This window comes from Eubalaena glacialis, chromosome 15 (assembly GCF_028564815.1).
Source record: "Eubalaena glacialis isolate mEubGla1 chromosome 15, mEubGla1.1.hap2.+ XY, whole genome shotgun sequence".
NCBI lineage: Eukaryota > Metazoa > Chordata > Mammalia > Artiodactyla > Balaenidae > Eubalaena > Eubalaena glacialis.
In genome coordinates, this window is record NC_083730.1 from 88,336,757 (window position 1) to 88,363,193 (window position 26,437).

The window sequence follows — 26,437 nt, forward strand, 5'->3', positions numbered from 1 at the left end:
TACACACATTAGGATGGCTACTATCAAAACAAAATGAACAAACAAACAAACAAAACAGAAAATAACATGTGTTGGGAAGGATGTGAAGAAATTGGAACCTTTGGGCACTGTTGGTGGGAATGTAAAATGGTGCAGCCATTATGGAAAACAGTATGGCAATTCCTCAAAAAATTAAAATAGAACTACCATATGATCTACCAATTCCATCTCTGAGTATATACCCAAAAGAATTCAGAGCAGGATCTCAAAGAGATATTTGCACATCCCTGCAAATAGCAGCATTATTAATGACAGCCAAGAGGTCGAAGCAATCCAAGAGTCCACTGATGGATGGATAAACAAAATGTAGTATACACATACAATGGAATATTATTCAGCCTTAAAAATTAGGAAGGAAATCTGGTCACATGGTACAACATGGATGAACCTTGACGAGATTATGCTAAGTGAAATAAGCCAGTCACAAAAAAGACAAATACTGTATGATTTCACTTATATGAGGTACCCAGAGTAGTCAAACTCATAGAGACAGAAAGTAGAATTCTGGTTGCCAGAGGCTGGGTGGAGTGGGGTGGGAAGTTGTTATTCAGTGACTTTTAGTTTTGCAAGATGCAGAAGTTCTGGGCATATGTTGTACAATGATGTGCATATAGTTCACACTACTGAACTGCATACTTAAAAATGGTTAAGATGGTACATTATACGTTATGTGTTTTTTAACCACATTGTGGGGGGGGAAGAAAGCAAAAACCAGAACAAAAAGGTAGAAACTAATTCTCTTCCCCTTGAATGTTTTGGCAGCTGTCTCGCTGCTCTGCCACACACTTACCCCGCCCACGAGGGTCAGAGCTGGCTCACTGGCACCCTGTCCCCATTCAAGCCCAAGGGCAGAGGGAAAGTGAGTGGAGGACAACCAGGTTCCTTTTTAATAACATGACCTTGAAGTTGTACCTTCTAGCTGTACTTGCTTCTAATGCACAGAAGGTGGCAGAAGTGATGCAGTGTTCGTCTGGCTCTCAAGGGCTGCTGGCTCTTGGAAACCAGCCGCCATGCTGGGAGGAACCTCTGACCACATGAAGTTGCTCTGTGTAGAGTTCTGGCAAGAGCCCCCACTGAGGTCCCAGCCAAAACCAGCTCCCGATGCCAAACGAGTGAGGGAGGAAGCCTCCCTGACTCCTCCAGCCATTTCTGACCCCAAGCACATGAGAGATCCCTGCAGCGACTACCTTGCTGAGCCCACTCACCCCAGAACCCTGGGAGATCAGCATAATAGATCATAGTGGTTTTCCACCACTAAGTTCGGAATGGTTTATGAAGCAGCAATAGATAATCAAAGCAATACTGTTGAATTTTTTTTAATCGTGTATATGTATTAGGTATTTTTTTAATTTTAAAAAGATATGGGACTTCCCTGGTGGCACAGTGGTTAAGAGTCTGCCTGCCAGTGCAGGGAACACGGGTTCGAGCCCTGGTCTGGGAAGATCCCACATGCTGCAGAGCAACTAAGCCCGTGCGCCACAACCACTGAGCCTGCGCTCTAGAGCCCGCGAGCCACGACTACTGAGCCCGCGCGCCTACAGCCCATGCTCCGCAACAAGAGAAGCCACCGCAATGAGAAGCCTGCGCACTGCAACGAAGAGCAGCCCCCGCTCGCCGCTCGCGCAACTAGAGAAAGCCTGTGCACAGCAGTGAAGACCCAATGCAGCCAAATAAATAAATAAGTAAATAAATAAATTTATAATTTTAAAAAGATAATCAAAGCCTTATTGCTGCTTTTAAAGTCTAAAGATTTGCATAAAATCTAAAAAGATTCTACATCACAGTTTTTTTTTGCCCATATACGCTAAAGAACTACTTTCAGAATTTTTTCCTGATTGTGGAATATTTTAAACATTCATGAAAGGATAGGGAATAACATATTCAGCATCCGGCTCTATTGAACCTTAATATTATGACATATTTGGTGCGCTTGTTTTTTAAAAATACTTTTTAAACATTTTAAATTGTGATTTTAAAAAGACACATAAGAGGGCTTCCCTTGTGGCTCAGTGGTTAAGAATCCTCCTGCCAATGCAAGGGACACGGGTTTGAGCCCTGGTCTGGGAAGATCCCACATGCCGTGGAGTAACTAAGCCCGTGCGCCACAACTACTGAGCCTGCGTGCCACAACTACTGAAGCCCACGCACCTAGAGCCTGTGCTCCGCAACAAGAGAAACCCGTGCACTGCAATGAAGAGTAGCCCCCGCTCACCACAACTAGAGAAAGCACGCGCGCAGCAGCAAAGACCCAACGCAGCCAAAAATAAATAAATACATTTTTTTTAAATAAAGAAATAAAAAAATAAAAAGACACATAACTGGGAACTCCCTGGCAGTCCAGTGGTTAAGACTCTGTGCTTCCACTGCAGGGGGCGCAGGTTCAATCCCTAATAGAAGAAGTTCCCAAATGGGAGCCTCTATGACTATTTTCTGTTTCTCCACCTATTTCCTAAACACTTTTCCATGTGTGCACTGTTTTTCTTTAATCATTTTAACCATCTTCCAAGTGTACAGTTCCGTGGCATTAAGTACATTCACATTGTTGTGCCACCATCACCACCAACCATCTCCAGAACTTTTCCATGTTCCCCAACTGAAACTCTGTCCCACTTAAACAACAACTCCCCATCTCCCTCCCCCAGCCCCTGGCAGCAACCCCCATTCTACTTTCTGTCTCCATGAATTTGACTTCTCTAGGGACCTCATATAACTGAAATCCTACGTTATTTGCCCTTTTGTGACTGGCTGACCTCACTTAGCATAATGTCCTCAAGATCATCCATGTTGCAGCCTGTGTCAGAATTCCCTTCCTTTTCATGGCTGAATACTATCCTAATGTATAGATACACCACATTTTGTTTATCCGTTCATCCGTTGATAGACGTTTGGATTCTTTCCACATTTTTGGCTATGGAATAGTGCTGCTCCAAACATGGGTGTACCAAAATTATCTTTAAATGTTACACAGGTTAAAAGTCAACAGTCCTGTGTATCTGCCACTGCAGATTTGCATTCCGAGAGCAAAAAGTCAATTACTCATGAGGAAAAGGACTAGGTGACAGCCCCTTACCTGTGCAGTTAAATGAACAATCTGTACCTGATAATGGAGTCTCTTATGAGAAACATCATACTTTTCTTTTAAGTGACAGCCGGGCCCTTTTATAATTTGTTGTAGCTTTGGGCGTTCCATATCCAATTCTACCCTTCCTTCTGAATCCACCATAGCTAATAATTAGCAGCACACAGTTCAACACCAGTGACGGGTGAGGCAATCAATATAAACAGTAGACGCTGCCCTGAAGGACAAAGTCCCCAACTAAGATACAAAGAACTTGGAGAAATGTTTTTCATATTGAAAGTGCTTTTGTCGGTGAAATAATGTATGAGGTTAGGCGAAACTTAAAATAATTTTCAAATTAAAACTATTGTAAGATACCATTATTCACCTAGCGGACAAGCAAAGATCAAAGTTTGAGAAGCCCCAGTGCTGGCCAGGGTGTGGGGAAACAGGGGCTGTTGATTATTGTTGGCAGAGTGTAAATTTGTGTAACCTCTTTGGAGGGGGACTTGGCAAAGTCCGTCCAAATTTAAAAAGCATGTGCCCTTTGACCCACAAGTTCCCTTGAGAAGCGTATCTATCAGATATACATGCACACGTGGGCAAAGATCTATGTGTAAGAATAGCCATATAGGGAATTCCCTGGCAGTCCAGTGGTTAGGACTCTGAGCTCTCACTGCCGAGGGCCTGGGTTCAATCCCTGGTCGGGGAGCTAGCATCCCACAAACCGCGCAGTGAAGCCAAAACAAAACAAAATAAAACCTTATTAAAAAAAAAAGAGGGGGCTTCCCTGGTGGCGCAGTGGTTGAGAATCTGTCTGCCAATGCAGGGGACACGGGTTCGAGCCCTGGTCTGGGAAGATCCGGCATGCCGCGGAGTGGCTAGGCCCGTGAGCCACAACTACTGAGCCTGCGCGTCTGGAGCCTGTGCTCCGCAACAAGAGAGGCCGCGATAGTGAGAGGCCCGCGCACCGCGATGAAGAGTGGCCTCCACTTGCCGCAACTGGAGAAAGCCCTCGCACAGAAACGAAGATCCAACACAGCCATAAATAAATAAATAAATAAATAATTAAAAAAGAAAAAAGAAAACCTTATTAAAAAAAAGAATAATCTTGTTCCACTGATTATAGCAGAAAAATATTGGAAGCAACATGAATAGCCAACAGTAGAAGGATGCTTAACTAAGTGATGGTCCACCTACACGAGCACCATCCAATAGAACTTTCTGCCATGAGGGAAACATGTCCACTAGTCACATGTTTCTACTAAACTTTTTTTTTTTTTAATTTTGGCCTCGCCACACAGCTTGCCAGATCTTAGTTCCCCGACCAGGGATTGAACCCGGGCCACAGCAATGAAAGGGCCGAATGCTAACCACCAGACCACCAGGGAATTCCCCCACTACTAGACTCTTAACATGTGGCCAGTGCAATGGATGAACACATTTTATTTAATTTTAATTAATTTAAATGTAAATAGCCATGTGTGGTTAGCTTCTTGGAATCGAGCTATGAACTTCTAACAACTTGGCCTTGTCTCTTTTATCCACGCCAATGAGTCATCCTTGAGACTTCCCTGAAGCCGTTCATCCTGCCGCTCCTAAATGTGTGACACGACAGACCATTCCTGAGGCCCTGGGCTTGCTGTGATGGCTCTACCACCCAGCCCAGCAAGAAGATAAAAGGCTTCTTCTTGGAATCGGAGCCTGAATCAGACGCTTTGGGTTCCAAGCACCGAGAGCTGCAGTCAGAGCAATAAAACAGAAAAAAACCCAATTTTCGTGGTGCTTCCACAGGGATCTGAGAGCATAGTGGTTAAGACCGTGGAGCTGGGCAATCCCACTCTTGGATATATAACCAGAAAAAGCAAAAACACTGATTCAAAAAGATACATGCACCCCAGTGTTCCTAGCAGCCTTGTTTACAATGGCCAAGATATGGAAGCAACTTTAGTGTCCATCCAGAGATGAATGGATAAAGAAGATGTGGTACATATATACAATGGAATACTACTCAGCCATAAAAAAAGAACAAAATGTTGCCATTTGCAGCAACATGGATGGACTTGGAAGTCATTATGCTAAGTGAAATAAGTCAGATAGAAAAAGGCAAATACTGTATGATATCACTTAAATGTGGAATCTAAAAAATACAACAAACCAGTGAATATCATACAAAAGAAGTCCACTCACAGATACAGAGAACAAACTAGTGGCTATCAGTAGGGAGGAGGTGGGAGGTACAAACCACTGGGTGTAAGGTAGATGCAAGGATGTACCGTACAACGCAGGGGATAGAGCCAATACTTTGTAGTAACTGTAAATGGGAGGTAACCTTTAAAATTGTATTAAAAAATTAAAAATACAAAAAAATAAATAAAAATCTATACAAATATATATTCTATAACATTAAAAAAAAAAAAAAGAGTGTGGAACTGGGGCCAGACTGCCTGGTGCCCTCCCTGTACCTCTCTGTGCCTCAGTTTCTGCATCAATAAAATCTGGACGTTCACCATGCCTTGGTCTCAGAGTCGTTAAGAAGTTTCGGATTGGGACTTCCCTGGCGGTCCAGTGGTTAAGACTCTGAGCTTCCAGTGCAAGGGGCACAGGTTCGATCCCTGGTTGGGGAACTAAGATCCCACATGCCAGGCAGAGCAGCCAAAAAAATTAAAAAAAAAAAAAGGACAACGAAGAAGTTTCGGATTGAAGTGAGTGCCGTGCATGATGAGGACTGAGTTATCCGTATGCTAACAGGTAGGGGAACTAACAGTAGACAAGTATCCAACCAGTCAGAAAATTCCAGATACTGAGAAGCGCTATGAAGGACCTAGGAGTGGATCATGGGATGAGACTAGTTGAGAGCCAGTGGACTAGTTTAAAATGGTGGTCATGGAAGGGAGGTTGGAGTTGAGACCTGAGAGAGGAGGTGGGTCCTCTGATGGGAAGATCTAGGGGAGGGCATTCCAGGCAGAGGTGAGTGCAAAGGCCCTGAAGCAGGAAAAGCCTCAGGCTGTTCCTAAGCCTTAAAGAAAACTGTGCAGCTAAGGGAGAATGAATAGGGGCAGAACAGCAGCAAGGAGGCCAAGAGATAGGATGGCTGGTCTTTGGGGATTTTTAAGCAGGGGAGGGCTTCTTGTTTTCAATAACTAATTGGGATGGCAAACCAGCAAGCAGGAAGACCCGGACACGAGGGCCGGCGGTCTATGTGCTGACACACTGTCACCTTCTGGGGGTCCCCTGGGCCTCATCTCCCTCCCCATGCCCTTCACACCCTCCTGATTGTTGTATTTGCCCAAAGAGAGAGTCAGAAATGAGGAATGAGGGACATAGGCTCAAGCCATCAGCTTTCTGGAAATCTGCACATCCCACCCTACTGGCAGGAGGGTGGATCATCCAGGGCCCAAGTGGGAGCAGAGACCAGTTGGGGGGTTAAGACGAAAGAAATCAGTGCCTCGGATCAGGGTGTTGGCCTGGAGAAAGAGCCACAAGAGTCTGGCTATGTTTTAGAGGCTGAGTGGATGGGATTTGCTGATGAATTGGACTGGATGGGTGAAAGAAAGAGAGGTAAAGGCTTTGGCTGGAACAGGAAGACACGGAGGAGATATTAGCTGAGACGGAAAGATGAAGGGACAGACAGGTGGAGTGCAAATTGGGAGACAATAAATGTGTTATATTATATATATTTTTCAAAATGGCACACACACATGAGGAAACGATCAGACAAATCCAGAATGGGAGACATTTGTTAAATCAGCTGGCCTGGTTCTTCAAAGTCAGTGTCCTAGGAAATACAAAAGGCATAGGGTTGTTCTAGATTAAGAGAAAGAGAGGGTGTGGGGAATTCCCTGGCAGTCTAGTGGTTAGGACTTTGCCTCTCACTGCTGAGGTCCTGGGTTCAATCCCTGGTCAGGGAACTAAGATCCCACAGGCCAAAAAACAAGAGAGACAGAGGAGGGGTGTTGCGCGAAGGGAGAGAAGGTTAGCTCTCCCCTGGACTAGGATAGAAGAGGCCCTCAGGCCTGACAACACAGATATGGTTAAAGTACAGCCACCTACCCACGGTTTCTCAAAGTCGTGTGCCTGAGGTACACTGGTGGGGAATTCAGTGCCACATCTGCCCTGACCCCTGAGATCTGCCCCCTAGGCCCGTCTCCAAAAAACGTTGGTGATGACATCGCCAAGGCAACCAGTGACTGGAGGCATCTGAGGATGACAGTGAAACTGACCATTCAGAACCAACAGGCTCAGGCTGAGGTGGTACGTTTTGCCTCTGCGCTGATCATCAAAGTCCTCAAGGAACGGCCAAGAGACGGAAAGAAGCAGACAAACATTAAGCACAGTGGGAGTATCACTTTGACAAGATTGTCAACATTGCCCGACAGATGCAGCACCGGTCCTTGGTTAGAGAATTCTCTTGGAACCATCAAGAGACACTGAGGACTGCCCGGTCTGTGAGGTGTTGTGCTGATGGCCACCACCGTCACGACATGAAAGATGACATCAACAGTGGTGCCATGCAATGCCCAGTTAGTTAAAAACTAGAAAGGGAAGTGTTTCAATAAAGGAGCACGTAAATAAAGAATCATTTCACAACCAAACCAAAAAAAAAAAAAGAGAGAGAGAGAAACATAAAGGAGATATAATAACCAAGGCAAAGCATGAATCTTTACTGGATCCTGGATCAAAACATAAATCAGCTATACTGACATTCTTGGGATGATTTATTCCAAAAACTTTCAAAATTCTCTTTTGGCAGGGAAACATTTGAAAAAAAAATGTCTAATCTGTTTTCAATTTCTTTTTAAATGAAAGAAAAGAACAGGGCCATTTTAAGACCCATGTAGGCCCTAGACATTTTTACTTTGGATGCTACAGCCAAATATAAAGCATTTCATATTATATCTTGCATTAAAAAGTACCCCCATTTAAATACAAGTCCCTATGTCAGCGTTGAAGTCTGTGCCAGTTTACGTGTTACCTTTTGAAGATTCTAAAATATTTAAATTCAATCTTGTAATTTTCATATATTGGATACAATGTATTTTTTACAATCTCAAGCATTTCCGTGGGGGGGGGCCTTTGAAAACTCTAGTGAAGCCCATCAGGTTGGACTATGCCAGGGGAATGACCAATAGGGAGGAGGGGGCAGGGAGCTGTGACCCAGTGTCTGTATGAGCCAGTGTGGAGGAGTCAGCATTTCCTTTAAAGCCCATATGACCCACCTGTTCTGCATTGTGTGTGACCGCCTCTAGGAAGCCCACTTACCAGTTTCCCTTCCGTGGTATTTTTGGGGGTTTCTGAGGAATGCTTCCACTTTCCACAAATCTGTGCTGATAGTTCCCTGCTGCTCAGCCAGCCTCCTGCCTCAGGAAATTCTGCCAGTGACCTCTTGCCATCCTATACACGCCTTCTCTGGGCTGCGATATAACCTCTCTGTGCTGTCCCAGGAACCCAGCTCTTTCCTTACTGCAGCCAAGGCTATAGACTTGTTTTTTTTTAAAGTCAGACATCGGGGAAAGGTGGTATTTTAGAAAGAGGAGCAGCTGGAGTGAAACAAGGAAGTAGAAAATGTCAGGGAGCATATGGGGAAAAAGAAAGTGGTCAGCAGATAAGAGAAGCAGGCAGAAGGGCATTTTGAGGGGTTAGATCTGATGAGATACTGTAAGAAACAGAGCATCTATGTTGAATAATAGCTACATTAGATGCTATGGAGTTATTCCAGCTGGAATGGAAAAGGAGATGGCTTGGGGCTTCCCTGGTGGCGCAGCAGTTAAGAATCCACCTGCCAGTGCAATCGAACCAGGGATGGGTTCCATCCCTGGTCCGGGAACATCCCACATGCTGCGGAGCAACTAAGCCCGTGCGTCACCACTACTGAGCCTGCACTCTACAGCCCGCGACCCACAACTACTGAGCCCGCGTGCCACAACTACTGAGCCCGCGTGCCACAACTACTGAAGCCCGTGCGCCTAGAGCCTGTGCTCCACAAGAGAAGCCACCGCAACGAGAAGCCTGCGCACCTCAATGAAGAGTAGCCCCGCTCGCAGCAACTAGAGAAAAACCTGCATGCAGCAACGAAGACCCAACGCAGCCAAAAAATAAATTAAAAAAAAAAAAAGGAGATGGCTTCAGGACCGGCAGAAACAGGATAAAGTAAAAGGCATTTGGGAGGACAGCAAATTAACTTTTACTAATGAGTAAACAACCCACTGTGAGAAATAGAAAAGTAAAAGCACAAATTGCCTAGTCAACCACACCGCTTGGTGGCGCTGCAGGCTTCATGACTAAACCAAAGTCTGTTCCAGTAGCTCCCTCTTCCGGCAGAGATAGCACTGCACACTAAGGCTGACATCCTTGAGTTAAAAAGCGCTTGCCAATCTCTAAACAGCATACCTCTCTGAGGACCATATTTATAACTTGACGAGGACTTCGTTGTGCTTTCAGACAAAACATAAAAAGGAACACTAAACAAATATGAGCCATGCATTTTTCTTCTGGTTTATTCAAGATTCACACAATCACATCTATGTAAATGAATCCTTACATAGTATTAACTCACGTGTGAAACCAAACTTTGGGGTGCTTTAAGATCATTCAACGAAACTGAGCAAGTCTAGCATCTCTGTTCTTTAACTAGACTCAGAATCCCTTGATGATAGAAACGCTTCTCGTTCATCACTATATCACTATTTTTCCTGTCATGCTTGTATTTGTTGGGTAAAGGGTCCTGTAAATGTTCACTAGGGATTGTGTTGCTCTCGTGGTCTTTATTCTTGAGAAAATTACATGAAAGGTATTTTTCCTTTATACAGAATGAAAGGATATTAGAACTCTGTCAAAACTATAAAAGACATAAAGTGAAAAAGCATGGTGCAGGACAGACTGCAAGCCAGTATGCTACCTTTTGCATAAAGGGGAATTAATAATTAGTAGTTGCTTCTACATGCATAGAGAAACTCTGAAAGCACATACTGGGGGAGGTGGAGAACCAAGTGGCTGGGATACAAAATTGAAGACTTTTCATTATATACTGTTTTAAACTTTTTATATGTCTGAAACACATTAAAGTATCATCTACTCAAAAAAATAAAAGTAGGAAAATATGAGACAGTAACAAATACAGTAATCATTATTTATAAAAATGTTTTAAGGCTGATTTTTAAAATTATCCCCAAGAACCTTATTAAATAGAAATCTTGTAGTTTTGTTATCCTTTCAAAATACTAGTATATGACAGATATGTGTATAACGATGTACTTTACAGCAGGATTGTAACAGCAAAAACCTAGAATCAAATGTTGGTGGACAGGTTAAATAAGTCACAGGTCATCTATACAATGAAATACTAGCTAGAGTATTAAAAAGAATGATGGAGATCTTAATATGCTGGCATGGAAAGATGTCCATAATTACCTAGTTTAAAAAAAAAAAAGCTGAGAAACACTATCTTGTGAATGGTCCTATTTGTATTTATGTATACAACTATATGTATTTACTACACAGGAGGAAAGCCCAAAGGAATACCAAACTTTAAAATCAGTTATCACTGGGAAGGAATATGGTTAACTACTTAGGAACTTAGGTGGGCTACCTTTGACTTTATAAAACACAATGTATGTATACATTGCAATTAGAAACAGTAAGAGGCAAATAATACTCATTTTCCTGGGAGTAAGCTTATGTGGAACTTTCACTTCATCATTGATTTTAATGTTTGTACTATATCTTATGCATGTTTTAGTATTTAATATATATTTTGTCTGTACCATCACTGGTTTTAATGTTTGTAATTGTTTTTCAAATCTTTTCTAGTGTTTACACCTGTAATTAGCAACTCCTTTCATTAAACTTGACAGGAAGGAGCCACCTGTTCCTCAGGAAGTTCTCCATTGAGCATCCCCACCCCTAGGACGCCCACACAGCTTTATGCTCTAATGCCAAGATCCTTCTGCGTGTCACACACATGGTCCCCCCCATGAGCTGACCCAGCCCCACGTTCTGAAGCATCACTAGCCACCGACCGTCTCACACTTGAAGACAAAGCACTCATCACTAACACGGCCTTAGGAATCTTGCAAAACCTGTCCTGCAGAGCAGTCATTTTCAAGATGCTATTGAGGTTTTTCCCCTATGCTATGACCACTTATTTTTAATGAGCAATAAAACTACTTACACAAAAACTATTCATTGACTGGACATGGTTACAGGTGCTGGTGGAGTTCCAGGGATTTTTGTAATGTTGCTTCTTGACCTGTATGTTCATTTGCATGGGTGAATCATGGAAATCCAGTGAACTATACATGTTCTCATGTCAATAAAGTGAAAACCCACAATAAGTAACAGATTTGCCTAAGACAAACTTCTCAAATGGCATTTCCTAGTTGTGATTCCCTAAAGCGAGGACTTAAGCCTGTTGACTTTAGATATTCTAGAACTGGCAGTAAAATTTCCTCTGCATCAGAAGTTACACATGCATACCCTAAAAGTGGAAGAGTGGAAGGGAGAAGCTGGCGGGCGTGATGCTCTTTGGAGAGAAAAATCCCTTATTTCGAGTCCTTCAAATAAGTCTCTGACTTCAGGGGTACCTACCAACCAGTGCCATCTCCTTACATTAAACCAGCTTCCCTGCAACTTTCACCTTTGGCTCTAGTTATGACACACAAAGATACTTACCAGTAGCATTTGATTGGGTAAATGTCACTGTAAAAGACCCAAGAGCCAACTGCTTCACCCACCGATTTAGCTATATACAAATCTTTCATCTAGTCACATAAAATTAAGGAATCTTGACAATTTTGTCTTAGCAAAAATGATGACAATAGCTTTAATTCTCTAACTCCTAAACTTTCTAGCGTAACGCCTAATGAGACTTTAGTAAAAATTAAACTGCCACACCCTAGAGAACAAACGTATGGACGCCAAGAGGGGAAAGTGGCAGGGGGTGGTGGTGTGATGAATTGGGAGATTGGGATTGACATATATACACTAATATGTATAAAACAGATAGTAAGAACCTGCTGTATAAAAAATAAAGTTCAAAAAAACATTGTCACATCCTTTTTAAAAAGAAACATCTGGTCAAATGACTTTCTATGCAGCTCAATGTGAATTTAAACAGAGCTATGTACTAAAACTGATTTTTCTGTAGGTTCCCTTCCACCACTTCTGCCGTCTAATAGCTCCTCCCTGCTGGTATTCAAGAAACTCTCCCACTCTCAGGGACCACACCCAAACTCAGTATTTTTAAAGTCAGTAGTTTACATCTACATCTAAGCGTCCACATGGAAAATTCTAACTGCAACCTCCAACTTGTCTGGTTTTTATTTATACTCACCCACTACAGTTCTATATTAAGGCCACCTTTTACTGACATTTCTTACCTCCAGGTTACCACAGAATCATCTGGTAGACCGAAACTTTGATCCCTCACACCCCACCCCTAATTAAAAATCTTCTGGAAACACTTATTAAAAATAAATAAATTACACTATTTGAGAATGCCAACAACTTTATTGAAAGAAAAGTGCAATGAAATTTGTCGAAAGCTTAAAAGGAAGAACTTAGACACCTCCCCTCAAGCGCAGGACCAAGTGCAGAGTGGATTCTTTCTGGATGTTGTAGTCAGACAGGGTGCGCCCATCTTCCAGCTGCTTCCCGGCAAAGATCAACCTCTGCTGGTCTGGGGGGATGCCCTCCTTGTCTTGGATCTTCGCCTTGACGTTCTCGATGGTGTCACTGGGCTCCACCTCCAGGGTGATGGTCTTACCGGTCAAGGTCTTCACGAAGATCTGCATCCCACCTCTGAGGCGGAGGACCAGATGCAGAGTGGATTCTTTCTGGATGTTGTAATCAGACAGGGTGCGCCCATCTTCCAGCTGTTTCCCGGCAAAGATCAACCTCTGCTGGTCTGGGGGGATGCCCTCCTTGTCTTGGATCTTCGCCTTGACGTTCTCGATGGTGTCACTGGGCTCCACCTCCAGGGTGATGGTCTTACCGGTCAAGGTCTTCACGAAGATCTGCATCCCACCTCTGAGGCGCAGGACCAGGTGCAGAGTGGATTCTTTCTGGATGTTGTAATCAGACAGGGTGCGCCCATCTTCCAGCTGTTTCCCGGCAAAGATCAACCTCTGCTGGTCTGGGGGGATGCCCTCCTTGTCTTGGATCTTTGCCTTGACGTTCTCGATGGTGTCACTGGGCTCCACCTCCAGGGTGATGGTCTTACCGGTCAAGGTCTTCACGAAGATCTGCATCCCACCTCTGAGGCGGAGGACCAGATGCAGAGTGGACTCTTTCTGGATGTTGTAGTCAGATAGGGTGCGCCCATCTTCCAGCTGTTTCCCGGCAAAGATCAACCTCTGCTGGTCTGGGGGGATGCCCTCCTTGTCTTGGATCTTTGCCTTGACGTTCTCGATGGTGTCACTGGGCTCCACCTCCAGGGTGATGGTCTTACCGGTCAAGGTCTTCACGAAGATCTGCATCCCACCTCTGAGGCGGAGGACCAGATGCAGAGTGGATTCTTTCTGGATGTTGTAGTCAGACAGGGTGCGCCCATCTTCCAGCTGTTTCCCGGCAAAGATCAACCTCTGCTGGTCTGGGGGGATGCCCTCCTTGTCTTGGATCTTTGCCTTGACGTTCTCGATGGTGTCACTGGGCTCCACCTCCAGGGTGATGGTCTTACCGGTCAAGGTCTTCACGAAGATCTGCATCCCACCTCTGAGGCGGAGGACCAGATGCAGAGTGGACTCTTTCTGGATGTTGTAGTCAGATAGGGTGCGCCCATCTTCCAGCTGTTTCCCGGCAAAGATCAACCTCTGCTGGTCTGGGGGGATGCCCTCTTTTTCTTGGATCTTCCCCTTGACGTTCTCGATGGTGTCACTGGGCTCCACCTCCAGGGTGATGGTCTTACCGGTCAAGGTCTTCACGAAGATCTGCATTGTCTGTTGGAACAAAAAAAAAGTAACACAAAAAAGAACCCCAGCGTTTAACAGATAATTCAGACGTCAACACATACCTAATGCTACAAAGTTATGCGTCACTATATACTAGCCAAATGACTAACCTGCCCAAAAACTCGAAAGCTTGACAAATAAGGTCAAAACCAACGTTTCATGCACTTAACAAAGAAAAGCAGGGAAACCTGACCCAAGTCAATGCGCGGGCCTCACTTACCCTCCCCCCTCACTGGCTGTGTGTCCCCTGCCAACAGGGCAGCGACCACCCCACGCCCAAACCCTGTGCCCCGAGACTAGAAAAACTCTCCCTCCACACAACCGGCAGGCGGCCCCACCCTCGCTTGTGAGCCCACAGAAGGGATGACGTCTCGTAACCGCGGGGGCGAGCGGGTCCCCTCCCCCATCGCGCGTGCACGACGGCTCCGTGGCATCGGCAGTTAACGTCCCCTTACTGGGATGGGAAACCGAGTTCTCGCTCGAGTCAAACCGGGCCCTCATGTTCGATTCCCTCACACGCCGCCCAACCCCGTTCCCCAAAAAGCTCGGCCCCGCCGCCATGGAGGCCTCACGGGCCTCTCGCGTTTCCTTTCCAGCCGCAGTCCCCTCCCCCGCCCCCCAGCTTCTCTCTCCCACCTCAAAGCCCACTTCAGAGTCCGGCTTCTCCCACCGAGAGACGGGGAACGGCCGCCATTTTGCCGCGTTCCTCCCCCTCAGCACCACCCTGCTGCTAGCGGGCCCCGGGTGACTGAAGGCCTCGGCTGCCCCCTCTGCCGCAGCGGGCAAGTCGGCCCCCCGCGCCCCCCGCGGCCGCGAGACCCCCGGGACCCCTACTCACCAAGTGGTGGTGGCGGCAGCGAACACAGAAGAACCGCAAGTCAGCTCTCAGCCTTCACGAAACCGCCTGCACACCGCCTCCCCGGCGCTTCCTTATATAGTTACAGGTAGCGCCGCCCCGATGGATCCCTCCGCAGAAACGCCGAGAAGGGACTACTTTTCGCAGCCCTCCTGCCCTCTGAAGAGAAACCCCAGACTCGACTAATTCCACTCATAAAATGGTCTCCTGTGAAGACTGGAGCTTTGGGGCCGAATCTGGCGCGGAGCGGGCCGCCGTCCCGAGAGGCCGGGCGGAGGGATCAACCCGCTCGTGGAGCGCTGCGTCCGCGGACTTGCCCGGGGCTCGACTTGAGGGGAGGGAGAATGGGGAGCGGGCGGCGTGAAAACCCGGCGTGGAGTCGTCCAGGCGTCCGGAGCGGGCTGTCTCCGCCCCACCCCGGCCTCGAGGCCCCCTCCCCCCGGCCCGGACGGGCCCCGCCGTTCCCGAGACCCGCCCTAGGCGGACAGGCGTCCGGCCGAGCGCCTCACGCCGAGTCGGGGTCCCGCTCCCCCAGCGCACACCCCGCCCTGCCCCTCCCCCCCGCGAGTAAAGAGGGGTGTTTATTGTGAGTCTCATTTAGATAATGGTAGTGTTTCTGTTGCCCTGAACTTCCCCCTCATCCTCAGCCCGTCGCGAGGCCTCCCTGGGGGTCCAGCCCCCAAACTTGTGGCGGCCGCGCCCATCCCCCACCGGGCGGGCACCGGGACAAGACGAATGACTCGACAAATCCCGGGGCCGCGGCCTCAAGCCCGCCTCAGACGGGTCGTCAGGAGCCTCAGGAATTCCTCAGAACACAGGAGTGAAAACTCAGTTTCCAAGGGAGAAATGCCTATGGCAGGTCTACATTGAGTTTTGAAAAGAAAAGCAGAAATTCCACACAGCTGTGTAAAACTCTTTGCGCTGGACTTGAAAGCTGACAGAACTTTCCAGATTGCTCTTCAGCCTTCCTGGTTTGTGCTTGATTATCAACAGGGAGGCGTTGGAATTTGAATTCTGTTGACATTTAGCTGAGTTCAGAAATCAGAAATCAAACCTATTTAAGCCCGAGATTTTAAGAAGATACTTATTGAATCTAAGTTCTGTTTATTCCTGGGGGAAAAAAAATTAATATCCCAAATATAAAATTTAACTCTCTAGGCAGATTCCCTTTGGGTAAAAGAAGAGAAAAAGATCGTCAGTTAGCTCTTTTTCCTTTTTTTATGACAATCTATTTTATGATCTCTATGTCATTTCTCCAGCAGATTTTTAAAGTATTTTGAAATATATGAACATGATGCCAACAGATGTTTTTGAAGTTTACAGTGGAAAATCTTCCTCATGCCTTCAGTTCCCCAGCCACCGTTCTTTCTGGACTCTTCTAGAAATATTCCCTATTTGTACAAATGAGGGGAGGGTGTTTTTAATTTTTACCCTTAAAGCTTTCAAAAAAATATATATAGAAAAAGGGGCAACTGACTAAAACATGTTCTGCCATTAGGAAAAGACTACATTCCTGCTTGAAATTATGAACATTATATTACTTAAACATTATACTTAAAACGTGAATCAGAACAAAACTGCTATATATTTTCTTTGGTAACCTGTGTATGTACTTATGAAGAAGGTCTGAGCAATTTTCAAAATAGACTTTAACCTCTATCATTTCTAACATTTTTCAGAATGAATTTATTACTGGGAAATTAGAATGAATAATAAAAATAAAATGTCATTTTTCAGGTTAGCAGGAGACCCCAGTTGACAGGGACAGAGTAAAGAGACAAAGTTGGTGATTAAATATTATAGTTAATCCCACTAGGGGATTGTAAGCAGAGAAAAAAGTATGTAAGTTAAGGGGTCGTTCACTCAAGAAAGCAGGTTTACTTAACCACAAAACCAGCAGGCTTGCTTAGCAAAAAAACCCCATGCAACAGAAGCAGGAGACATGGCCCGAAACAAACAGCGCTGGAAGGAGACCCACATCCTGCCCAGTGAGCTCAGTAACTTAATGATTGCTAGGACACGTTCCTCTGGGCATACTGAAAACAAACATATAAGGAAAGGGTGACATTATACTGAAACCTGAGATGATTTACCGTTTTTAATATATGTTACCACCTTTTAGCTCATTTCCACTGTGCCATGACAGTCCTGACTTGACGATGGAGGGACAAGAAAACCCCCTGCCTGACATGGAGGAGGAACTGATGATGGAAGCTTAACATCTACTCAAGAATGAGGCAGGGCAGAAGTTGAGACACAGATGTAGAGAATAAACGTATGGACACCAAGGGGGGAAAACCGCGGTGGGGATGTGTACACTGATATGTATAAAATTGATGACTGATTAAAAAAAAAAAAAAACTTAATAAAAAAAAAAAAAGAATGAGGAAGAAGGTGGTCTTTCCCCCTCCCCACTTTTTGTTGGATTCTAAAACTGTAGCCCGCTAAGTTCTCGGGGAGCAGCCCCCTCTCGCCCACCGGCTTGGAAACCTCGCAAGCGTCCTATTCTAATAAATCACTCCTTATCTATCGCTTTGCCTCTCCCTGAATTCTTTCTGCGCTGAGACATAAAGAACTGGAGCTCCTCAGAGCCTCCCACCCCGAGACGCATTTCTGCCGTTTCACAGTGACTTCCAATACAGACCTCCGTGAAGGTTATTTCTAACTTTCTGGAAAGGGGGTTTAAAGGAACAGAACAGCAAGGCTCTTTATAAAGTTTTTTTCTCCCTAAATTTCAGAAAGAAGTTTTCAGAGGAACAAAAAGCTGAGGTTCTTTCTCAGGTGACCAGACCTGGCTTCAAACCACACCCTGTTTGCTTTTGGCTGTTCCTTTCCTGCAAGCCTTGTGATTCCTGTTGTTTCAAGGCTGAGTCATGAGCTTTGTGACATAGTTTTTTTCATGGTCCAAAAGGTACAGAGAAAAACAGGCCTGATTTCAGAGGCAAGGGAGGGAAAGAAGGAGAAAGAGGGGGAGAGGAGGGAGAAGAGAGGCTCAAAGGGTGGGGAATGGGCCCGGAGTTACCTTCAAAGAGAAAACAACATTCTTATGAGCTGAGAACACTGTGTTGTCTCTAGCAGAAAAATTCTCTGTACCACCCCTGCGGTCCCTAACTTAAGTCTAACTGTGGGTTCGGTTGAAGCAAATAGAAATAAACATTTGTCCAAGGGCATTGAGGTGAGGGGGAGGGGAGGGAAAAATGACCTCCCCAAAGACAGGTGGCTGCTGTTTATCTGGAGCAGTGGTTCTCAGCCACGAGTGATTTGGCCCATCGGTGGACATTTGGCCATGTCTGGAGACTTTTTTTTTTTTTGGCCCCCTCTCCGCTCTCGGGATCTTAGTTCCCTGACCAGGGATTGAACCCAGGCCACAGCAGTGAAAGCACCGAGTCGTAACCACTGGACTGCCAGGGAATTCCCAGGAGACATTTTTGGCTGTCATACTGTGGTATTGGGGGTGAGGGGTGCCACTAGCATCTAGTGATAAAGGCCAGGGGTGCTGCTAAACATCCTTCAATGGACGGTCCCCCATAATAGAGAATTACCCCGTCCCCAATGTCAGTAATCCATCGGGTTGATAAACCCTGCTGTACAGAGGATTTTTGTTGCTGTTGTTACAACTGCTTTTCTATTTGCTGAGAAGGGCTCCCAAAGTCTAAATGTCCCACTTGGATTCAGGAATCGGGTATCAAGTCACGCTCCTAAAATCCCCTGACCTAGAATGCAATGTGCTAGAACGTGCCAGAAGCCACTTGAGTCACTGGATCCATTTTCAGCTCCTTCATCCACTGACCCATCGTTTGCAGGCGCCCCAGAAGGGATTGCTTCAGAGCGGGCACCAATGGAAGAGTGACAGAGACCCAGCAACAAGGCGGGATTGGTGGGCAAGCGTGAGCACGTGATGAGCTGAGCTCACAAAGGGCCTGGGTGTTGGGCTGCAGGGGGCTGGACTGGTGCCTGCTGGTCCGCCTGCCTTTCCTCCTTCCCCCAAAGGACTCCGCTACCCTGAAGGTCACACAACCTTGTATGGGGCTTAACTCAGTATCATGAGAATGTTCGCATAACGACCAGCAAACATTTTCCTCCCAAGGGAAAGGGTGAAATCGGAGAGCTGGATGGGAAAGGTTTGCCTTGTGTTGTCATCAGTTACATAACCATAAAAGGAAGTCAAGGTAATCTGCGGCTTAGGGGGGGGAGAAAAAAAGAAGAAGAAGAAAAAGAAGCCCTAGAGGCTCTGTTCCTTTTCCTGCTTACATTTGTGTATTTGCATTGTGTGGCAGAAAACAAACTGCTCCGGCTTCAAAATAACCCATTTCATCCCCCACCAGTCAGAAAATCAGACCGAAGTTCCAGTGCCCAATTTTGCCTAGTATAGGAACGTTAAGAAGTTAGTTAACTTACTGGGTCTTTGTTTGTGTTTTAATTTGTTGTCTTTAAATTGTGGCAAAATACACACAAAATATATCATCTCAACCATTTTTTAGTGTACAGTTCAGTAGTGTTAAGTATATTGTAGGGGAGGAAAAATAAATTTCCTTTTACCCTTCTGAGTTCTTAGCTGAGATGCCTGTAATGAAAGATTAACAAGAGGAACAAAACAAAACAAAGCACAATAATTTATTAACATGCACACGTCTTGAATATATGGGAGATACCCCGGAGGGAAAATGTGTCACTCAAAGATGTGACTTTAGAATTTAGGCTTAAATACCATCTTAACAGGGAAAGTCCTCTTAAGGGAGAGTAAATGATTTTTACTGGGAGAATAGAAGAATGGATAGAGATATGATAGCTTGTGACACAGTTTGGTATCAACTTTTAGTCTCTCCTGTGTCAAAAGCCAATCTTCCCTGCTTGGTGAAACTCCTGGGGAGGGGATCTAGGACCATGGACTTCCTTTTGAAGGATCTGTCTTTGCGCGGAGAAGGGGAGTTCAGTGAAAGCCTCGCTTTGCATTTGCTGTTTTTCAAGCGCCAATAGCTCAAAATAACGTCAGGGGCATGTTCTGCTATCTTTCAACTTTCACTCTGTTGTGCAGCCATCACTGCCATCCGTCTCCACTCTTCATCTTGCAAGACTGAAACTCTGTACCCATTAAACACTAACCCTTCACCCCCAGCCCTTGGCAACCATCATTCTTTCTGTTTCTATGAATTTGACTAGTTTTTTTATTTTAGATCTTAGACCAGGATCGAACCTGGGTCCCCCTGCAGTGGGAACACGGAGGCTTAACCACTAGACCGCCGGGAAGTCGCAAGAATGTGACTACCTTTGGTACCTCATATAATGGACTTTGATTTTTTTAATTGTAAAATCAAATCTAATCATTGGGAAACATTTTTTTCAAAGAGTTATGACATCTTTTCTAGAAAGCTCCATTTCCCAGCACACCTTGTTCTTTTTTCCTTATGGTGTTTTTTTTCCTTGTCATTGTGCTATTAGAAATATTTAAGCATAAGATACAAAGTAAAACAGAATCATATGATTCGTTTCATGTGAGGCCTGATAACTTTAGAGATAACCTCAACGTTTTGTTCTCTTAAAACCTTGTTGACATTTAGGGAGAAATAACCTTCACGGAAGTTCATTACAAAGAGAAGCTGTCACCAGTACTCCACTCCCCAACTGGGTGAGTCATTTCATGAATTTGTTTCATCGCAAAAAACGAAGGCTGTGCAGAGTCCGATCCCTCCAGCTCTAAGATGAGATGTTTTTATGATTTAAAACATGAGGGCAAATCAAATGAGAGACAGGATTTGATGGATGAGGAATTCGTTATTTCTGCAGACGAAGAACCACCGAACCCAGAGTGCAACAGGACCCCTTCTTTTAATAAAATAGCTTTTATTTTTAATGATAAAGTACAGTGTATAAACATAGGTTTAAACAGTATGTGCGCCACAGCCATTCATGCGTTCAGACGTGGCCTGTCACTGAGGAAGCAGGAAGCACAATCCCGCCTGCTGTGTCTGCTGGTTTCCTTTTGGGTGGCTCCCTCTGAAAATGGAGCCATTTTCAGAGGGAGTTATTGAGAGCACAGATAAAGGGCAAGGGCCCGCACAGACGCTCAGACCTTTGAACGACGTCCACGCTTGCCGTCTGATGGCCGGGAATGAGTCACCGGCCTCCAGGCCTTTTACTGCAGTCACAATGCCAGGAAGTGTAGGGGAAATTCCCTAAATGATCATTCTCACTTTTGCCGTGGTTTCAGTCATCATGTCAGGTTTTGCCTTTACATGTTTCTTGTAACTGCTTCCCTTTGCCTCTTCTAACAAAATTACATTTGGAGTGTTAGGGACTTCAGGAAGGGCAGATCCCACCTATTGTGAAAATCCCACTTCCAAGTAGTGACCGGAGGAGTAATACCTGTTATAATCACGTTCATGGTGTTTGTATGATGAACAGGGGCAGAAATTTGGAAAAAGAAAAAAAAAAAAAATCAGAAGAGGTGTATTGGAGATGCCGGGGGTCGAACCCGGGGCCTCATACATGCAAAGCATACGCTCTACCGCTGAGCTACATCCCCCTCCCCTTTTGTCTTGCTTTCTGAAATTCTCTGCTATAGTCTATTCTTTAGATTTTTTCCCCCTAAATTAAAATGTTGTATACTTAAATGGGTGTTAAAGTTTAAAGCAAATCAAAATAAATCGTTTTATGTTTCCCAACTAGACCCGTCCTTCATAGCTCTGCAGCTGAAATTCCAGCTGATACCGGAACCAAGGAGCAAAGGGAGACAGACCTATTCTTGAATGTTGCTCCTCACAGACAGAAAAGAAGGAACAAAAAATAAAAGAGTTTCTTTCCAATAAATAAGGACATTGCCCTCATTGCACCTCCACCCAGAAATCTCCGGTTTCCTGGTCTTTAAAACCATGCCAACCTTTGGTGACTGTGAGGTTTGCAGACCTTTTATTTTTATTTTTATTTTTCTCCAACAAGAACTCTGAATATTGGGACTTCCCTGGTGGCGCAGTGGTTAAGAATCCGCCTGCCAATGCAGGGGATATGGGTTTGAGCCCTGGCCCGGGAAGATCCCACATGCTGCGGAGCAACTAAGCCCGTGCACCACAACTACTGAGCCTGCGCTCTAGAGCCCGCGAGCCACAACTACTGAGCCTGCAAGCCGCAGCTGCTGAAGCCTGCGCGCCTAGACCCCGAGCTCCGGAACAAGAGAAGCCACCGCAATGAGAAGCCCGTGCACCGCAACGAAGACCCAACGCAGACAAAAAAAAAAAAAAAAAAAGAATAGCTCTGAATGTTAACATGAGCCCTCAGTGGAAAAGAATCTGAAAAAGAATATATACATATATACACTTGAAACTAACACAACACTTCAATTAAAAAAAGATATATTCAAAAAAAAAAGATATATTCAAAAAAAAAAAAAAGAGCAAACTAAAAAAAAACATCCACCCCCACTAAAACGCTGAGGAAGGAAGGAATCTCTCTGTGATAGCTCACTGAAAAGAGCCATTCCTTAGCTGTCAATTAGCACCTCTTGTCCAGAGTGCTCTCCAAGGGGAGAGAAGTCACAGTGCGTATGGAGTGTCCTTCAAGTCATCAAGGTGCCACTCACTGGTTCGGTGAGAGACAAGGAGAACACCGAAAAGTGAGGCTACGCCTCTTTCCACCAGCACCTGAGATTTCCTGGCAAGAAATAGAGTCACTTTACTATGATGTGGAGAATGCACCCAAAAATACACTGCCACCTCAGTCCTTAGCTAATCATCTCCCTTACAGCCTGCCAGTACCTGAAACCCTTCATAGTAAAGTCCCAAATGAGCTGGTGCCGGGGACACTGGACCCAGCAGCTGTGATTTCATTACCTCACCTCTCTGGGCCTCATCTGTGAAATGGAGATTTGAATAGTAACTGCTTCACAGGGTGATTGTGACCATTGAATGAGTTACACAGAGAAGGTGTAGAACAGTGCCTGGTACGAGGCCCGTGCTCTGAAATGGCAGTTCTCATTGTTAAAAATGCTGTTATTATATGAACTCCAGCGAAGGGCTACTACTTCTCATATTCACCCCATGTGTGAACTGACGCTTTGCTGATACTGTTTTGGTGAAACAGGAAAAGAGCAGGAGGGCGATGGGGTGAGTTGCGGAATGGGGCTCCGTTGAAAGCCATCCTCTGTCCTTATTGTTGTAGCTCAAGAGGGCGGCCATGAGAGCGACCTTAGCCACAGAACGGAAGAAGGATGGCAACATAGGTGGTGGTATTTTGGACGTGGTTCGGGAGCGAGCTGAGGGGTTGTAGTCAGTTCAGCAGGTGCCCCGATTGTTCTGCTCCAAACAAACCCGATTATGTTTGCTTTCTGTGTAAAACTTAGAATCAAATCCATGCTCCTAACTCTGGCCTTTAAGGCCCTCGGTGATCTGGCCTCTGTTGACGCCCCCTAACTTCCCTTCCTTACTCCTCTGCTCCTCTCTACGGGCACTCTAGCCACACCTGCCTCCTAGCTGTTCCTCAGGCGACCAGGCTGCTATGCACTTCAGGGCCTTTGCACTTGCCATTCCGCTGTCTGGAAAGCTGTTCCCCAGATCTCCTCATGACTGGCTTCGTTTCATTGCCGGGGTCCTCAGAAAGGCCTTCCTGGCCACCTCTCTAAAGGGACCTATGGGGCTGTCCCTGGTGGTCCAGTGGTTAAGACTCTGCCCTTCTACTGCAGGGGCTGCGGGTTCGATCCCTGGTTAGGGAAATAAGATCCTCCTGCGTGCTGCGCGGTATGGCCAAGATTTTTTTTTTAATTAAAAAAAAAATTTTTTTTTTAAATGAAGGGACCTGTGAATCCCATGCATTCACTATCGCATCACTTCGATTTGTTTTGTTTTTCTCCATAGCATTTATCACTCTCAGAACCTGTGTTTATACAATTTGCTTATTGCCTGTGTCCATGCCTTGGTCCTAAGCTCAGTAGGGCAGAGCCTTGCCTGTTTTGTTTCCTGCTCTATCCCCTGAGCCTTGAACAGTGCCTGGCACATAATAAGTACTCAGTAAATATTTATGGAATTAATGTGAAAACAAATAAATGAACAGACAAATAAATGAATGAAGACTAGGAGCCCGGGAAGGATGATAGCCATATTCAGGAAGCTGAGTCTGCAACTGAAGTAAAACCAAAAAAAACGGTCCTGTTTAGACTCACCCTACCTCCCATCTCAAATCCATAGACATTTTCTGAGGGCTAACCTCTGGGCCGGCGCAAGACATGAGAAGATGAAATATTTGCAGCAGAATGAACATTTCCTGGACTTAGGAGTTGACAGTTTTATTCTGGGAGATCATTATATAAACCAAACACTTGACAGCGGCGTTGTGGCATGCAGAAAATGGAAAATTCCACTTCAACGTGAGAACTTTGTCTTTTTCTTTCTTGTAACCATGTGACGTGAGGACGCTCGTCCGTGATTGCGACCAAGCGGATGATAGACAACCGACGGTGCAAATCTCGCTTGCCTGCCAGGTTGATTCTTCCAAAGAGTAAGGAATTTTTATGAAAGTTATTCGTTTGGAAGAGAAATGAAAATATACTGAAGCTCGAAAAGAGGTCGCCTCCCCGTCGGGGAATCGAACCCCGGTCTCCCGCGTGACAGGCGGGGATACTCACCACTATACTAACGAGGACTAGCTCTGCGGCCGTCCCTTCGGCTCTGCCCTTAAAGGTACGTTCAGCGTTCCCTAACTAGTCATGTGTTCCAAAAGGTTAGATATTTCACCTTTTCCTACAAAAGAAGGAAAAATCCCACTTTATTTAATTCCATCTTAAAGAGTACTTTTTCTCCCTGGTCCATGATTTAGCCGTGAGGGTTCAGAGAGCAAAAATTAATAAACAGCAAAAATTAACCAACAGACATCTAACAGAGGTTAAGTGTCTATGAAGAGAAAGAAACGGAGTTCGGGAACTTCTTGGTCTTGTCGGATTTTTCCAGTTGGGGAGTTGTGAGGAGGTTCCCATACCCTCTGGCTTCCCTTCGATACTGCTCAGAGATGTTTTAAACAAAGAAAATGAAACCCCTTTATTCATTTGAAAGAATCATTTCGTCTTTTTTGTTTTCCCCGGACACATGGGAAGAAAAGTTACGCTGCCGAAACCCGGGATCGAACCAGGGACCTTTAGATCTTCAGTCTAACGCTCTCCCAACTGAGCTATTTCGGCTCCTGCCGCCTCTAATCTGCGCTTCTGTCCTCCTCGTCGTCTAATGGCCCTGGGTCCTCGACCTGGGGATCTGCTGCTGAGGAACCAGGGTCGGCGGGAACGCATGCCTGCCAGGCTCGCCCCGCACCCGCCCCTTCTCGTCCTTCAAAGCCACTGCCTCCGAGAAGCCTTCCCTGATCACGCCTCCCTACGCGACCCCAGCCCTTTATTGTTTACTGTTAGCTTAGGTATTGTTTTCCTTGTCCATTATCTGTCCCCCCGGCTAGAATGACAGACCCACGACGGGCAGGGAACTCATCAGCCTCTGTCACTGCTGTATCGCTTAAGGCCGACAACAGTGCCTGGCACCTAATAGGTGCTTAAAAATATTTGCTGAATTAAGGAAAGAACGAATATTACCTGGCTCAGAGCTCTGCTTTCTCAGGCTCCCTTCTCTGCGCAACTGAACAAGGTCTCCCCTTGGGTGCAGCTCCCCAAGCAGCCCAAGGCATGGCAGGGATGCTGACCACGCCAAGGCATGTGGGAGGCCGTATGGGCTTTCCTTGGGGCAGTGACTCAGATCCGGCCTCCAAGCATGGCCACCCCACCTGTGGCAGCTGCTCAGCTTCAAGGCACGAAGAAATCAACAGGTCGGCATCCAGGTTCGGCTCTCTCTGCTTCCCTGCCCTTTGGGAGATGGGTGGCTGGGGAGTGTTGTCTGAGACAGGATGAACAAGTGTGGACGTCCTTCATGATGTGAAGTCATTTAATAACTGTTTGCTAAGCACCTAATGACCCTGTAACCCAGTCACAAATACAGTAACAAAATAATTCGTCATAATAGGAATGCTAAGAAGCAAATTAAATGGTAGTGATGGGATGGAACACGTGGGATGGGGGCAGTAAGAGAAGGAGAGAGTGCTGAGAAGACTTGGAGAATGAAGAGTCCGCTGGGGGAAGAGCCTCTGGAACAGAGGCAACAGCTGATGCAAAGGCCCTGAGGCTGAAACAGAGTCCGGCGAGTTATATGAATGGAAAGAAAGTCAGCGTGGAAGAGGTGAAGAGGTTGAGGGGACAGAAGATAGGAGGCAAGTACAAAGAGGTGGACAGAGGCCAGATCTTGCCGGCCTTGAAAGCCACGGTGAAGGCTTTGTACTTTCTTTTGTGTTGGAAAGGTGCTGGGGAGTGAGTGATATGATTTACCTCTTAAAGTCTCCCTTGACTGCTGTATGGAGAATGCACAGGAGGGGCTCAAGTGGCAGCAAGGAGACCAGTGAGGTGCTGACAGCTCAAAATAAACAGTACACCAAAAAGGGATGTCCTAAATTCCTTCAGGAGCAAGGGGATACAGCAGGGGACCCTACTGCTGCTTTTCACGAACGCGTAGTAGTTCTTGAAAA

General features: G+C 45.7%; 1 protein-coding gene, 1 long non-coding RNA gene, 2 other non-coding genes and 2 pseudogenes across 4 annotated transcripts; 3 read left to right on the forward strand and 3 right to left on the reverse strand.

The window, feature by feature from the left end:
- Positions 1–6,639: 6,639 nt before the first annotated feature.
- On the forward strand, positions 6,640–7,629 carry LOC133075197 (large ribosomal subunit protein uL11-like; annotated as a pseudogene).
- On the forward strand, positions 7,051–7,161 carry LOC133076022 (U6atac minor spliceosomal RNA; annotated as a pseudogene).
- A 4,955-nt stretch (positions 7,630–12,584) lies between the features above and the next one.
- On the reverse strand, positions 12,585–14,990 carry UBC (ubiquitin C). Its single transcript, XM_061169503.1, has 2 exons — positions 14,882–14,990; positions 12,585–14,031 (listed from the first exon to the last, which is right to left on the reverse strand). Exon 2 carries the CDS (start codon positions 14,026–14,028, stop codon positions 12,655–12,657), a length of 1,374 nt encoding a protein of 457 aa, XP_061025486.1. The 5' UTR covers positions 14,029–14,031; positions 14,882–14,990; the 3' UTR covers positions 12,585–12,654.
- Positions 14,991–18,854: 3,864 nt separating this feature from the next.
- LOC133075852 (uncharacterized) lies at positions 18,855–21,731 on the forward strand. Its single transcript, XR_009697412.1, has 3 exons — positions 18,855–19,068; positions 20,458–20,525; positions 21,566–21,731. It is a non-coding gene; the product is annotated as an uncharacterized LOC133075852 (long non-coding RNA).
- Positions 21,351–21,422, reverse strand: TRNAA-UGC (transfer RNA alanine (anticodon UGC)). Its single transcript has one exon. It is a non-coding gene; the product is annotated as a tRNA-Ala (tRNA).
- A 3,254-nt stretch (positions 21,732–24,985) lies between the features above and the next one.
- On the reverse strand, positions 24,986–25,058 carry TRNAF-GAA (transfer RNA phenylalanine (anticodon GAA)). Its single transcript has one exon. It is a non-coding gene; the product is annotated as a tRNA-Phe (tRNA).
- Between the last annotated feature and the right edge of the window lie 1,379 nt (positions 25,059–26,437).